At 47.9% G+C, this 15,500-nt stretch overlaps 1 protein-coding gene across 16 annotated transcripts in view; it reads right to left on the reverse strand.

Moving 5' to 3' along the window:
* Positions 1–15,500, reverse strand: part of PTPRT (protein tyrosine phosphatase receptor type T) — a 1,080,869-nt gene that overhangs the window by 674,852 nt on the left and 390,517 nt on the right. For all 16 annotated transcript variants that reach the window (XM_086702238.1, XM_086702233.1, XM_086702237.1 and 13 more), the window contains exon 6: positions 12,855–13,029. In XM_086702238.1, the coding sequence (XP_086558364.1) occupies positions 12,855–13,029 (175 nt within the window). The remainder of the gene's footprint in view (positions 1–12,854; positions 13,030–15,500) is intronic.

The following is a 15,500-nucleotide window of genomic DNA, read 5'->3' on the forward strand; positions in this document are numbered from 1 at the left end:
CCTGGAGCCTGCTTTGGATTCTGTGTCTCCCTCTCTCTCTGTCCTTCCCCTACTCATGTGCGTGTGCTCTCTCGCTCTCTCTCTCCCTCTCTCTCTCTCTCTCGCACTCTGTCAAAAATAAACATTAAAAATTAAAAAGAAAAAAAAGCAAAGAAATCCATCTGCCCAGGTGGTGGGGAAACAGAAATTTTCTATCCTTCTAAGAGCCCCGTCATTCTACAGAGCCAGGTCATTTGTTTCTCACCGTTTTTGCAAAGCATTCTAGTGTTTCCAGGGTGGGGGTGGGGGGATACATTTGAAGCCCACCTGTATAATACAGCCTTCTCTTATGACAAAGAGGAAAACTGAGGAACAGAAAAATAGTCATTGGAAGCTAATTAGCGGTAAAACAGAAGCTACCTTACTTCTAAACTAAGCCTCACGGAAGCACTGGTCTGGAGTTCCCTGGATTGGGATGGCAGCACATCCTGGGCAGGGGACAGGACTGTGCGGTCTACAAACAACACAGTGTGGGCATAATGAACCCCACTGATTACTCCCCCTAACTGTTATGATACTGCTTTTTGGCATCTGCATCTTGCTAATTACTCCAGTTTTGTTTTTTAACGTTTAAACATGCTGCCGTGGCGAGGACCACTTCTAAATGACAGGTGGTGCTTGCTTTGAGGTGCAAAGTGCTGTGTTCTTCCCCCACCCTCCATCCTATCCACCCCTAACTGGAATCACTGGGCTCCACTGGAAGGTAGAGTGACGTGGCTGGAGAGGTGGTGTGCTGGGGGAGACTGGGCACAATGACAGCTCCCATGGCCACACTGGGCTGACTCAGACTGCGCACTGGAACAGCCTACCTTATGCGACCAGAGCCCCAGCCCGCTCCCTGTCCCCTCATTGTGCTCTCATGTTCCCTCACATATGACTGGGGTCTTATACTACCCAACAGGGCTATCACTGGTCTTTGAGCTCCTTTCTAACTTAAGACTCAGCCTTCTGGATAGGGTTTCCAAGCTGTCACATGTGGCAGACTTGTTCCCGAGCTTTCATTGTTCCTGAGCTTCCTAGGCCACAGCCCAGGCCATGCCCAACCCCCCCTTCCTTAACATAAACACACAATTTCTGCCCTCATAGGCTATTCTGGAATCTGTAGGCTCTACATCAAGTAACGGTTGGGGAGAGACATTTTTTTTTAACCTTTAAAAAAAAGCAACCCATGAAAAAAAGGATAATTGTCCAGCCATCAGGCCAACTTTTGGGCCCAGTAGCAGTGGGAAAGGGAAGAAGTATCTTCTCATCTCTTCAGAAGCAGGCTGGAGGGACACCTGCATGGCTCAGCTGGTTAAGTGTCTGACTCTTGATTTCGGCTCGAGTCATGATCTCATGGTTCATGAGATCGAGCCCCGCATCAGGCTCTGCGCTGACGGTGCAGAGCCGGCTTGGGACTCTCTCTTTCCCTCTCTCTGCCCCCCGCCTTCTCTGAAATTAAACAAATAAACTTAAAAAAAAAAAGTGGGCTATAAAGCTTTGGTTCAAGAGGATAGGCCTGGGAGGCTGCTAATGACTTTTCTTGATGAAACTTGTATCAATTAGTACAATGCTAGCTGCTATAACAAACAGACCCCAGGGCACAGAAGCTTAACATGATAATAATTGATTGTTGCTTAAATAACGGGCCTGTCTGGCAGGCAACTTTTCTCCAAAAGGTGATTCAGGGACCCAGAATTATTCGATATTTGGACTCTTCCACCTTCTAAGGGCTTGGGGTCATCTGTATACGGCCAACTAAAGAGGGAAGAGTAACACTGTGGCTCTGAATGTACTTGTATTCACCTTCCCTGGCTGGAGCAAATCACACGGTCCCACTGAGAACAAGGCAGGTTGGGAAATGTAGTCCTTGGTCAGGCATCTGCTCTGAATCACAGCTCCACTCAGTGGAAGGGGAGGCTCATGTGTTTGGTGCACACAGCAGTTTACTGACCTGGCAGCCAGAATTTCTCATATTCCCAACAGTGGGTGGTTAGTCTGCACTTTCCTTTTACTGGGTCCCCATGGGTATTTAGGAAAGAAATGGGAGGAGGGGGCACGAGAGCACATTGCAGCAAACCAGAAGTCAAATGTCAATTCTTCAGAGACTGGGGCTCAAACAAGCTGAATCACTTCTTCACAGCCATGTAACTACCTCTGCCTTCTTTCTCCCATATGTCATCCCCCCATCCCTGGCCAGAAGCCCATGGGATTGCACATGAAGTGTAGAGCACCAGGGATAAAAAGACCATCCCATGGGGGAGGGGTCGGGGTCACGGTTTCACAACTGGCCCTTGGGGCTGGCTAACTGTTTGCTGTGGAGGCTGTTCTGTACATTGTAGGCCGTTTACAGCATCTTTGGCCTCCACACCCTCCCAGGTATGACCATTAAAAAGGTCTTCAGACACCGCCAAATGTCCCCAGGGGGACAGAATAACCCTAAGTGTAGGGGGCATGGACGGAGGCCATGCATAGCAGTTGAGAGGGGAATTCAGTTCCAGGGCGGGGACAGAGAACATGACCTGCAGCATCCCTTCTGAATCTGGAGCCCATGGTTTAATCGAGTTTAACTGGGCCTGAAACTTGGGTTCTCAGAAGCAATATGCCATGAGTATCTGCCACAGAATAGAACATTATGGAAAATTAGCATTAGAAGAGCCAGAAAAGAAGTCTCAATTACAGTAGGAAGAGGACAGATTTTAGGCAGTGAGACTCTAAGTAGGCTGGGGAATCAGGCTTCAGCGTTCCCACCTGAAACATGGGAGCAGGTGAGGACTCAACAGAACCTCACGTGGAAGATCCAGGGCAGGGTCTGGCAGGCAATAAATGGTCCACAAATGTTAGCTAATGACAGACCTTACAGCTCATTCCACACCCCAGATAATTCTTCCATTTGAACACAGGAGGATAATGTTCCAAGTGAATGAGGATTTAATGCAATTGCCATTTGATTTAATTTCCAAAAGCGTTAAAAGTGTTAACGCAACACATCAGCATGCAGCTGATAAAGTAGTCAAAATAATTCAAGGAAACCAATACTTGTCAGGTTTTATTTATCCACATTTACGCTTTCTTAAAAATAAGCTGGTCTTTGTGCCCATATAGAATACAATATACATAGATTTCTCCCGGTTCGCCTCCCCCCTACACACATATGCTCAAGTTAAGTTTCCCACTTTCTTCCCATCTGTCATTTTTCCCTTCCCATGAAGAGCTAGCAGTGACGTTATGCAAGAAGGAGGGAGTTGGGGCTAAGGCTGGGCAGTTGACAAATGCGGGGCTGATGGCAATTGATGAAGACAAGCATGAACACACGGGCAGCACTTTGTTGACACAAGATGAACATACCCTTGACCCCTTTCTCAAGTCTAGGCGGGTTGGAACAATTGTTCCATTTTAGAATTAGGGAGTCAAGAGGTGACACTCCTAATTCACATAGTTACTCCAAGATTTGAACCCAAGACCTCTGATTTGCAATCCAGGTGTTCTTGCCAAGAGTAGCCATGGCAAACAAACTAACAAACAAACAAAGCAACCCAGTAATAAAAGTTATGACTAAAGAAAGATGAAATTAAGAACCCGAGCATCAGGATATTTTCCTGCTGAGAATGACGGCTGCAGAGAAGATGGAGGTGCTCAAGTTTCTTTGCATAGCATCTTTCTGGAAAGCCAAGGTCAGACAGGGGATGGGGGGTGGAGATGGGCCAAGACTGACATGAAAAGGTGTTAAACTTGGAGACACGGGCTGAAGCAGGTACACTCAAGTGGGCAGGACTCAGCGGGGAAGGGGGAGGGCTCACCCTGAGACCAGCCTTCCCTTGACCGGCACTAAAAGACAACCCAGAGGTCTCTTTTAAATGACCATCAGAATGGCCCCATGGCAGACTGGATAAGTAGCATGGCCATGGCAGGTCAACTGAGACCCCAGACTGTAACAGAGCAGGACAAAGGCCACAGCAGTACTGCAGGGAACTGTAAAGTTTAAAGCTTCCACAGCCATGAAGGAAAGGAAAACAAGACTTAAAGGAAAAGCTAAAAAGTGGTACCCGTGAAGGGGACGGAACCTGTCCAGAGACAGGAGGGAAGCCCATGGTTCCAACAACAACAGAACCTTGGAGCAGGAAGGGGTGAGGAGTCACCTGCAATGCTACTGCAGGCTTGTGTAGGGAGCACTGAGGATGATGATGGATATAGCAAGTTCGAGCGCCTTCTACACGCCAGGTATCCTGGACGCAGCAGGAAGCAAAACCTACAGAGCTTCTGCCTTCAGGAGATTATGTAATACGGAGATGTAAATGACAATGGCAAACCTTGATACGAGCTAGGAAGAAAACCCCAGACTGAAACAATGATACAGCTTTACAGGAGGTAGGGAAGGGTGCTATTTTAGATAAGGTACTCAGGGTAGGGAGGCTCTCTGAGACACTGATGTCTGACCAGAGACCAGAGGGAATTAAACAAATGAGCCACATAATTCTTTGGAAGAAAAGCATTTTAAGCCAAGAGAGAACAAACAGGAAGTACAAAGGTCCTAGGGTCAGAACTATCACGGTATGGTTCAAGGAAGAGGAAATGGGCCAGTGTGGCTGGAGAAGAGAATAAAAGGACAAATATGGGAGGTGGGGGGATCAGGAATCAAAGAGACAGAGGAGCCAGATCTAGAAGCCATGTTAAGAAGCTTAGATTTTATTCTGAGTATGACAGGAACTACTGGAGGGTTTTGAGCAAGCAAATGCCACAATTTAACTTGTTTTCAAACTATCACTCAGGCTGCTGCATGGAGACTAGACCTCAGGTGGCACAAGGGTAGAACAGGGAAAGAGCTGATACAGTCATGCAACTGAAAGAGGGGGAGAGCTTGGTCCTGTGCACCAACTGGCAAACTGACCTGGGAGCCAAATTCAGACCGCTGCGTGTTTTCATAAGTTTTATTGGCACACAGCCACATTCACTCATTTACATATTTCCCATGGCTGCTTTTGCCACAACAGCAGAGTTTAATGGCTGCAACAGAGCCTGTATGGCCTACGAAGCTGAAAATATAGACTATCCTGCTCTGTACAGGAAAGGTGTACCAACCCGAACTCAGATGTCCACAGCAGAGGTAGGAGAGTGTGGCAGGGTTCTAGGTAGACCTAGGGAGTTGTTTACAGGGCAGAAGCCAGATTCCAGCCCAGGATCTTCTACCTCAAGCCCACTCTCTGCTGAGCAAAACGGTGCGCCCACCCCCACCCCCAGGTCCCCCTGGCCTCTGAGGGCTGGCAGAGAACAGGAACGGATGCTCCCAAGTCCAGTTCTGATATCGGCCTTGGAAGAGCTCCTGTGGCTGCCCAAGCTACATGCTCAGAGCCGTTACTGGCTCTGCCTCTTCTCCTAGCATGATGCAGCGGCCCTTCACAGCTGCGGTCACTGACCAGACACAGGCCAACAGCTTCGGTCACTTCGGAAGCCTGCAGAAGCTGCAGGGTCTGGGTAGCAGAAACTGTTGGATCCCACGCTTCCCTCTCTCAGGCCTTACTTTGTCAGTGAGTGGGGGCCAACTTCCAACTGTCCTATCTGAATCTAAATGGCTGTGGGCTTTCTCCAAAGCCCCCGAGGCCCCTCCTGTCCTGTGCAACAAGTCTGAAGTACCAGGATATGAATACCCCAGGAACAGCCCTCGACCAGTGACTGGTGGGAGGTAGGGTACAAGTATCCCAACTCTCTCACATCATAGGAGTCTATGCTGAATCCTAGGCTTCCCCAGTAGGAATGAGCTCCACATGGTCACCTGCTTGGAAATGCCCGTCCTCTTCACCTCACCTCCTGACATCCCAAACAAACCTCTTGCATTCAGATCCCTGCCGAGTCTGCTTCCAGGGATCCCAGTCCTGAATGCCCCTGATCTTCACTCCTCCAAATAGGCTGTGCCTTTTACCAAAGCCACCTGCCTGACCAGGGCTCTGCACGGGGCCATGGGAAGGGACCAGGCAAGAGGAGAACAGATGGATACAGAGGCCCAGCTTCACGAGTGTGTGCGCACTACTGTCCACGGAGCACAGACGGGGGTTCCATCAGAGCCCCCTGACTCCTACGGAATAAAGCTCCAATTCTGTCTGGCACAAAGACTCCGAATATATCCCCCAGCCTATACCTGCAACCTCAAACGTGTTACCCACTCATGTCTGAAAAGTGACCCAGGCTGTCTCTGCTCAAGAGCCTGCCAGGCCAAGGAGCCAGCTCAGAGGGGAGCACTTGAAGAAACCTTCTAGGGCTTTTTCAAACTGTATCAACTGTCCCACCCTCGATTTCCTCAGCTTACACCAATTACAGGGCTACTATATTGAATTTTGTAAGAAATGTATACAAGAAAGAACTCAGTCTGAAGCACCAGCAGGCCTGGCTTTAAATCCTGGCTCCATCACGCACAAGCTGTGCAACCTTGGGAGAGCTACTGAACCCCTCTGAGCCTCTGTGCCCTCATTTGTAAAAGGGAGATGCTAACAGCACCTACAGAATAAGGTCATCAGTAGGATTAGTAACACAGGACAGTAGATGCTGAGCACAAACTAAATGGCCGTGCATCATAGGCTTGCATGATTCTTCCCAATAAACCACGGGCCTACCACACCATCTGACCCAGAGCTGGGGCTCATTCAGCTCTCAAACAAATGAATGCAGGACCAAGTCTGCCACTCCAGCCATGCAGTCTCTAAACCAGAGGCTGTAAACTCATATGCCTACAGAAACCAGACTAGTGATGTCAGCAAAATGGGCCACGTGAGTGGCAGTGGTCAACCACGCAGCATGTGCTCCAGAACCAAGGGGCCACACTCACCACTGCCGCCACCGCAGGCTCCATGTGGCCCGACCTGATGCAACTCCATGAGATCTTTAAATACTCCAACAAAATGTTAGGAAAAAAGACAGTGCAACCCAATAAAGCATTTCTGCAACTGACTTTGAATAATAGGCTGCCTTTGGTGATCTCCATCGTATTTCCAAGAGAGATCTTAAACTTCTATCTTACAGGTTATTGTTCCTTTAAGTAGGACAAGGAAAAATGGACAATGTACTCGAGTAATATCCCTTAAAACAACAGTAAAATATAGGAGCGTCTGGATGGCTCAGTCAGTTAAGTGTCCAACTTTGGCTCAGGCTATGATCTCATGGTTCATGGGTTTGAGCCCCACGCTGGGCTCTGAGTCAACAGCACGGAGCCTGGAGCCTACTTTAGATTCTGTGTCTCTCTCGCTCGCTCTCTGTCCCTCCCCTGCTTGTGTACTCTCTCTCTCAAAAATAAGCAGTAAAAAACTTTTTAAATAATAGTAAAATATGATTACTGATGGTTACAGATGTAACTGTGTGGGTATCCACTTTGTACTAGGATCTATACATGTATTGTCTCCCTCTCATAATGGATCCAATTAGATACATTCATCCCATTGAACAGATGAGGAACCTGAGGCCTAGGGGGAACACATAATTTGCCCGGAGTCACCCAGACGGGGCGAGGGCAGGGGGGGGGGGCAGGACTGAAATTGAAGCTCAGTTGTGTTCACATCCAAAATCCCTACTTCTTGATCCCATCAAGCTGCCCTGGTAGGAAGTCACATGAGTATTTAAAACAGAACATCAGGCACTCAGTGCTGGTATCAGACTTCTACTTCTGGTATATGGAGTTGGAAAACAGATTCAAAAATCACTGCCAGCAACAAATTCTTATCTTAGCAAATTTTCATCAGTCGCATACCTGCATAATGTGGACTGAAGACACCTATGTCCTTGGGATAAGCAAAAACATCTTGAAATCTAAGATAGGAGGAAATCCAGAAATGGGAAGAGAATAGTGCATTTGTGAGCACTGGTCCGGAACAGGCAGGTTGAGGGACTGGACTATCAATTGTGCAAAACCTCAATTATAGAGTAATCTAATGTATACCCAGGTACATTATCACAATTCAATAAACAGCTCTTCAGAATTAAGTAATTCCAATTTGCTTTCATTTTGATCTGTGTTGCCCTGAGAATTTGATATTACCTACACTCAAATTAGGTGGTATCTTCTGAAGTGCTGATGCTCACAATCCTGGGATAGCACATGAAGCACAAGCCAGCCAGCCATAAACACACCTATTTAGACAGAGACATTACTTGGCACGGTGCACACACCTGCTATGGACACTGTCAGAGGGCGCTCCACCCATCTCTGGGCACCCTTGGGCACTGAGGGGCCCTGTGACCTCCCAAATGCAGGATGGCCTGAGTTCTGAACGAGTGCTGCCATGTGGTCAGATGGTTGAGCGCAAGAAGGACCAGCTACTTTTCCTTTCTCCCAAGATTCCTAGCTCACCAGTGGTGGACACAGGAGGGGACCTGGGGCATCTGACCTAGCATGGACCCCATGACCCAAACCCCATGATCCATGACCCAAACTTGTCAACCCAAACAAGCCCACATGTCAGCACCCACTTTTATATCTCCTCCCTCCCTTTCCCCATGATCAGCACATGACTCTATGGGGAGAGACCACCAGTCTCCCTTTGCAGAGGAGACCTTACATGATTTCTCCAAGGCCACAGAGACAGCAATCAAACCACCACTGGGTCATGCGTCCTATCCCCACACACCCACCCAGTCCTTCACCATCTCTTACTCTCTTACCTGGGAAATCACATGAACCACGACTGTTTATTTAACAAACACTTCTAAGGGCAACAAGCCAGGCACTGTTCTAAGAACTTCTACATCCATTGTCTCATTGAATCCTCTGGCTGGACACACACCACTCTGAGGTAGGTAATCCTACATCTCTATTCCCAGATGAGCCAGCTTTATCGAAAGAGGCTGATGTTCAAGGTCATAGCGCTGGGACAACATAGGCCTGGATTTGAACCCATGCATCAGGGCACTTTCCTGTGTCTGAACTGGAATAAAATGAAGAAAACCTGGGGGAAAATGTGCCCAGGGCTGGTTTTCCTTCTACGACACGTGGCATGGCAGGGGTCAGCTGCCTCCCCCTCAGCACACACCATCTGTGTGATGTGTAAACCAGGAACAGGAAGGTACATTTGGGGAGCGCCATCCCCTAAGACAAGACTTAGCCCTTGAAAATACTTTTGTCTTCTCAAATTTTCTCCATTCCCTGAAAGAAGGAAGATTTATGTTTATTCCTTTTTTTTTTAATTTTTTTTAACGTTTATTTATTTTTGAAGGAGAGAGACACAGAGTGTGAGTAGGGGAGGGGCAGAGAGAGAGAGGAACACACAGAATCCGAAGGAGGCTCCAGGCTCTGAGCTGTCAGCACAGAGCCCGACACGGGGCTCAAACCCACAAACCGCGAGATCATGACTGGAGCCGAAGTCGAACACTTAACCGACTGAGCCACCCAGGTGCCCCTACTTTTTTTTTTTTAAGTGCAAATATTTCAGTACTAAAGTATCTAGCCATCCTGCTCAGTCATGGCCAGGGGCTCCAAGAGGCCAGTAAGTCACAGGACACTTTCCCCCAGATGCTGCCTTCACATGGGTTCCTGGCCAGACATCACTGCTGCTTGTGGGTGTCCCCTGCTTTTCATTTTACTTGGCTTGGGAACCGTTAGCTATTTAGGAGTGTGTGGGTAAAAAGGATTAAATCCATTTCCCCTGGAATCTGGAAGGTAGTAAGTACTCCACTCCAGAGAGGAGGGGAGCAGTGATGGAGAAAGCAGGAGTTAAAAGGCCAAGTTAACAGCAGCTCCAGAGACTCTTGTCATGAGTTTGCATGCAGTCTGGTTGCCTTCAACACTGTTTTTGACATCATGACACCAGGTGCCAACAAGGTCACAACCCTGAGGCCGTCCAAAGACGGCTGAAATAGCATGAGCCAACACCCAGCGGAACCCCAGCTCTGCCCCTTAGGACAGTCTCTCAACCTGGCTGTGGTTGTTCTCCCCGCTGTAAAATGAATTAAAATAAAACTAAGGTACAGTGCCATAGTTAGGACTAAATGAGATCACATATGTGAAATGACTTCTACATTCAAGGGGCTCAGCTTCTAGCTTGCCACCAACTAAAAAAAGGAAAAATAATGGTCGCTACAAACAAGTGCTATCCCAAAAGGTTTTCTTTGTTTTTCAAAAGTTTGAGAGAGCGAGAGCGAGCATGTGCACACGAGAGCACTTGTGTTATTGGGGGAAGGGGAGAGAGAAGGAGAGACAGAATCCCAAGCAGGCTCCGTGCTGTCAGCTCAGAGCCTGATGTGGGGCTTGAACTCAGGAACTGTGAGATCATGACTCGAGCCAAGATCAAGAGTCAGACACTTAACTGACTGAGCCACCCAGGCACCCGCCACAAAAGCCTTTCTCAAGATGTAATAAGAGGGGAGCAGGTTGCAGAGAAGGCGCACTGTGAAGGAGACCTCTGAAGGAGGACACCCAGCACGTCCCTGAAAAGAGAACAGTGAGCACTGTAGGTGAAGGCACTGGGGGCAGCAGGGCTCCTGGATCATAGTGAGAAACGTGGCCAGTGCACTGTTCCCCCAGAAGCCCGAACCCCAGCCCATGCACAGCCCACAAAGGATCAGTCACTGTCCCAATGAACCCTGACCACCCTTTCAAACCAAGGCAATGATGCTTCCCCATGGAGATGCTATCCTCAGTCCCAAAGGCTTTGGGACTTTGGTAACCCACATCTCCTCCTCCACAACTGGGAAAGGAAGAATAAACCAAGCACTTTCTGATTCCAATTGTGCAAAAAGATCAGAGTGCTACACTAGCTGCCCCACTCACTCATCCTGTTACCTCCTTACCGGCCTGGTGCCAGGCACCTGCAAGGTGTGGGCAAGGCCGTGGAGAGAAAGCATGAGCAAACACAGTCTGTTCTCTGGTGGGTCCCCACCGCAGAGCAGGAGGCTGCCACAGGAGGGATATAATGAACTTCTGCAGGGGGCGGCTCAGGAAATTACATATTCACCTAGTGCCTGAAAGGCCTGCAGAGGCCACTGTGTTACCAAAATCAATCTTATGGCACCAAAACAGCAGACATATGAGCCTAATGTGATTGAAATGGTGCTTTCTTTTATGTATTAATGACACTCAATGTCAATGATTTTAAGATGATTTTTCCCTCTGTTGATTGTTCTGTTCATGACTGCCTAATTTGTTGATCTTCAGCTTAAGTGTACATTGCATTGTGGAGATGAAATGAGTTCCTGCTGAGGCCAATAACTCATTTACGCATCCATCATTCAATAAGTATTTTAAGGTTGAGCCTTTCGAAATGACCAACCGCGCAGGTCAAAACAGTTGAACACTAGCAGTTTTGTATTTGGGCAAACTCGGCACTTGCCATGCCCGTGGCTAAGTCTGGGGACCTCGTGAACCATGAACAAAACGAAAAATGCCTCGATTCTCACAGAGCTCGTCTTCTAAAGGGCAAGATGGAGAACTACCAAGAACACGAATAAAGGAAAAATAAAATTTTAAAGTGTGATAAGGACTTTATCACACGTACACAAGGTGACGTGACAGAGAGCACCCAGCAGCACAAGGGCTGGGGACATTCTCTCAGAGAAGATGGCATGAGGATGTTCAAGCTAAGACCTGAATGATAACAATCGGTCAGCTGTGTGAATATCCATCTAGAGTCAGGACAGCCCAGGAGAGAAACTCTCAGACTGCAACCCCCAATCTAGGTTCAGGCAAGGCTATCGGTTACATGGGGTCCAGCAAATAGAGGTCAAGGCCCTCACCCCAACCCATACTTTGTCCCAGAAAACCAACTCAGGAGACTTCTAGGGAGTCGATCCAGGTTTTCACTTTCATACACCCCGGGTATCATTCTACAGCTAGCAGAAGATGAATAGGTTCATTATTTCATTCACTAAATTATGCTATATTAAAATTTTAATCTGTGAACGTAATGCTGGAAAATGAGTACATCCATACACTACTTTTTTCCAGGGTAAACTGTCAAACCACTTTTTGCAAAAGCAGTATTACGACACAAAGAAAAATCCATAAAGATGCTCATATTCTTTGGCCCCACCAACTCTACCCCTAGGGAATTTATCCAAGGAAATAATCTGGTTCAATGGAATAAAAATGTTCTCTTTTGGAAGAACTCCATTGAGGTGTTAATTGATGCACAAAGGCAAGATAAAACAAAAACGAAAACACCTGGAATTACCTAAATGACTACAAATAGGGAGGTTTTAAGAAATGGGAGGATTCACTTGATGAAATAGTATACAACCATTAAGCATTAAAACAAAGATTATACAGGCTTTCAAAAATAAATGTGATATCCGGCTCCTTGGAGGAAGCAGAAAAGGAAGCAATGTGCATATTTTAATGTAAAGCATGTCAACAATACCTCAAGGTGAACAAGAACAAGAAAATTGAAAAGAATTGAATCAAGGCCAGTAGGGTGGGGGTTATTTCAGAACTCCTTCTGAAATATTGTCATTACATCGAATTTTCAATAAACAATCCCTCAGAAATAATTCTATTCTCTGAACACGGCAATAGAACACAACCAAAACACAAGGACATTGGCTCATTCTAACTTTAAATGCAAAATAAAGCCAAATTTGGAGATGTCTTCCATGTTATAGACCCACAGGCTTCCACAGGTGGACCTTATGAGTAAGACTCAACTTGGAAGAATAATGCAAAATTCCATGATTTTACAGTAACTTCACTTCTTTCTTTGCAGAGTGTGGGAATGGGGGACTGGAAATCTTGTGTCCTTCAAATAACAGGAAGGAGGAGCAGGAGATGAGAACAGGCACCTCAGTTCCTTGCACCGTCTGAGGATGGGGCCATAGCAGCCCCTGAAATCAGGCCTGTGGGAGAAGCACGCGCTGGGGGCACTCACCTTTCACAATCAGCTCAGCGTAGTTGGACACACCAGAGCCGCCGTCAGAACGGATCACACAGCGGTACTTGCTCACGCTCCGCTGGGCAGTGTCCGCCACACTGACCGTGGCTGAGAAGCGTCTGTGGTTGACCACCCGGGTGACCATGAGGGCCGTGTCCCTGCCATTCCATTGCTGCAGGACAGAGGTAGGGAGGGGGGGAGAGCAGAAACCATATCATCACAGGGCACCAGGTGACCTCCAGCTGGGAAGCCCCAACTGTCCCCACACCCCTGGGGCCAAGGCTTTCCATAAGGAGGGGTCTCCGTGGCTGGCTTTTGCAAGTGATCTAATGCAGGTATAAACTTCGTTAGGGAGCCGATTCAAGAATGCAGGTGCCTAATGGCAATACAGGGCACAGGCCTTCTCTCAACACCTTGGTTCCTTGCTTGGCCTGCGTCTAAGGTTGGCACTTGCCTGCCTTCCTCCCATTTTCCTTCATCTCTTAAGCAGAGCCCACAGGGTTCCCCCAAAGACAGATTCAGGTAGGTTCCTGAAAATATAGGCCCTCAAGTGACAAACAGCCTGGCCCCCAGCTCCATGGCTGGTGCCCTGATAACCACACACAGGCTATCTGTGTCCCCAGGCATGGTGTGGATGGGGGCTTCCTGGCATGTCTCCTCCTTGGCATTTGCTGTTTCCCCTGCCCGGAACCTTCTGCCTGCCTGGGGACACTCCCTCACCCTGAAAAACCTATGCTCAGCCCATCGCCATCTCTAGCAAGTTCCCCTGTCATACCACCTTCTGGAAGCTAGTCACTCTCTTTTGTATGGTGCAAACCTTCCATGCATTTTTGCTTACACACGTTTCCCACTGGAGACTAGACTATGAGCTCCCCAAGGGCATGACTTTGCCCCTTGCATCTACAGCACCGTGCCCGACCTCCAGACTTGGTAAACGTTTCTAGAATCAAGATGGATGCACAAGCATTTCTGTCTGCACCATGCTACATCTCAGGTGTGATATTCTGAGTTTGAATGAGACCCTTCAACAGCAGCAAGTTAAGATAACTGGTAAGGCTCGTGCGTGAGGAGGCAGCTTGTGTGAATATTTATTAAGCATCTACTATGAGCCAGAGCCTGAACCTCCTTCTTAATCCTCCCAACCTTGTGTGACATGTGTATTATTACTGCTCTTCTTAGCAGAATCCAAATGTCTGTGTGGCTGAGTAAACAGGCAGAGCCAGGAAGTCCCTTAGCCAGCTTTTCCAACTTCAGGTCAAGCGTCTTTTCACCAAGACCCCATCCTCCCTGCCTTTATTTAATTTTCTTTTCCCAAAGTAAAATTGAGTGCTTTAATTGTCTAGTTGGATTTCAGAAAACCTTAGGACTTATGGCATCCTCCATGCCCGGAAACTTCCATGAAGCAATCTTTACTTCCTGTCCAAAGTAGATGCTTCCAGCATACTTGTGACCTGCTTCCATCCATCCACGGCCCCATCAGTGATGTCAGGACTGGGATATGAGAGAGGGTAGAGCTACTGTGCTCAGCTGTCCCAAGGGAATGAGATGGCAGGGGAGGGCAGTGAGCAAAAAGCCAAGAAACACAGAGAAACCAAGGCCTCGATCTGACTGGCTCCAGGCTGGACAGGGAGACTGCAGGTGATGGTTTTCTTCTTTTTTACCTTTTGGCATTCTCTGGACTTTCTGCCTCAAATATGGCTTTTATACTTGAAAGTAATAAAATAAGTGGGTTTTTTGTAAAAGCATGGCAGTGTGAGGGGCAGCCATAACCCCCTCCCATTCCAGAAAGTAAGCAAGACGGCCGAACAAGAACGATACAAGGCATCCACCGAAGGGAGCACTCATCAGGGCTGAGTATGCCCACCTCCTGCCGCATGCTCTGACACGCTTTTGCAAGAGTTGGAACAACCTGCTCACACCATGAGAACTGACCAGACACCAGACACAATTCCCTCTCCCAAAACAGTGCAGGGAGGAAGTAGAGGGCATTCTGGCAAATGCCAGGAATGTGTCCTCATTTGAGGAAACGTTGGCTGAACCCAGGGAAAGGCCTCAGAAGAGATGAGTCGCCAAAAAATTTAGCCCATTTTCCTCACTACTGAGCAGGCCCTTCAGACCTGGAAAGGGAGTGACAAGGCTCTGGGTATTTTCTAATCTAACTGACTTATATCATCATTAACACTTTGATCTCTTCTTTTCTTTTTAAAAAAAAATTTTTAACGTTTATATTTGAGAGGGACAATGCACAAGCAGGGAAGGGGCAGAGGGAGACGGAGAATCTGAGGCAGGCTCCAGGCTCTGAGCTGTCAGCACAGAGCTGGACACAGGGCTCGTGAGATCATGACCTATTACCTCCACTGTTTATGGGAGGAAACTGAGGCTCAGAGAAGCACCTACCTGCCTGGGCTGGCACAGCTTGCAAGTGGCAGAGCTGGGATCTGAAAGGCCACCTGGCGGCAGAGCATGGCCTACAGATACCATGTGTTGTTCAGATGAGGGGTGACTACTCCCCCACCCTTCACCCCCTCATTTCCAAATGTGGAAGACGGTGGGTAACAGGCATAGCCAAGATCCACCTATTTGCCACCAATTTCTTAGCTGAGGACAAAAAAAAAAAAAAAAAAAGGCACAGACAGGGTAAAC

The sequence above is a fragment of the Puma concolor genome, chromosome A3, assembly GCF_028749965.1.
Source record: "Puma concolor isolate L17-30 chromosome A3, mPumCon1.1.hap2, whole genome shotgun sequence".
In the NCBI taxonomy this organism is placed as follows: Eukaryota; Metazoa; Chordata; class Mammalia; order Carnivora; family Felidae; genus Puma; species Puma concolor.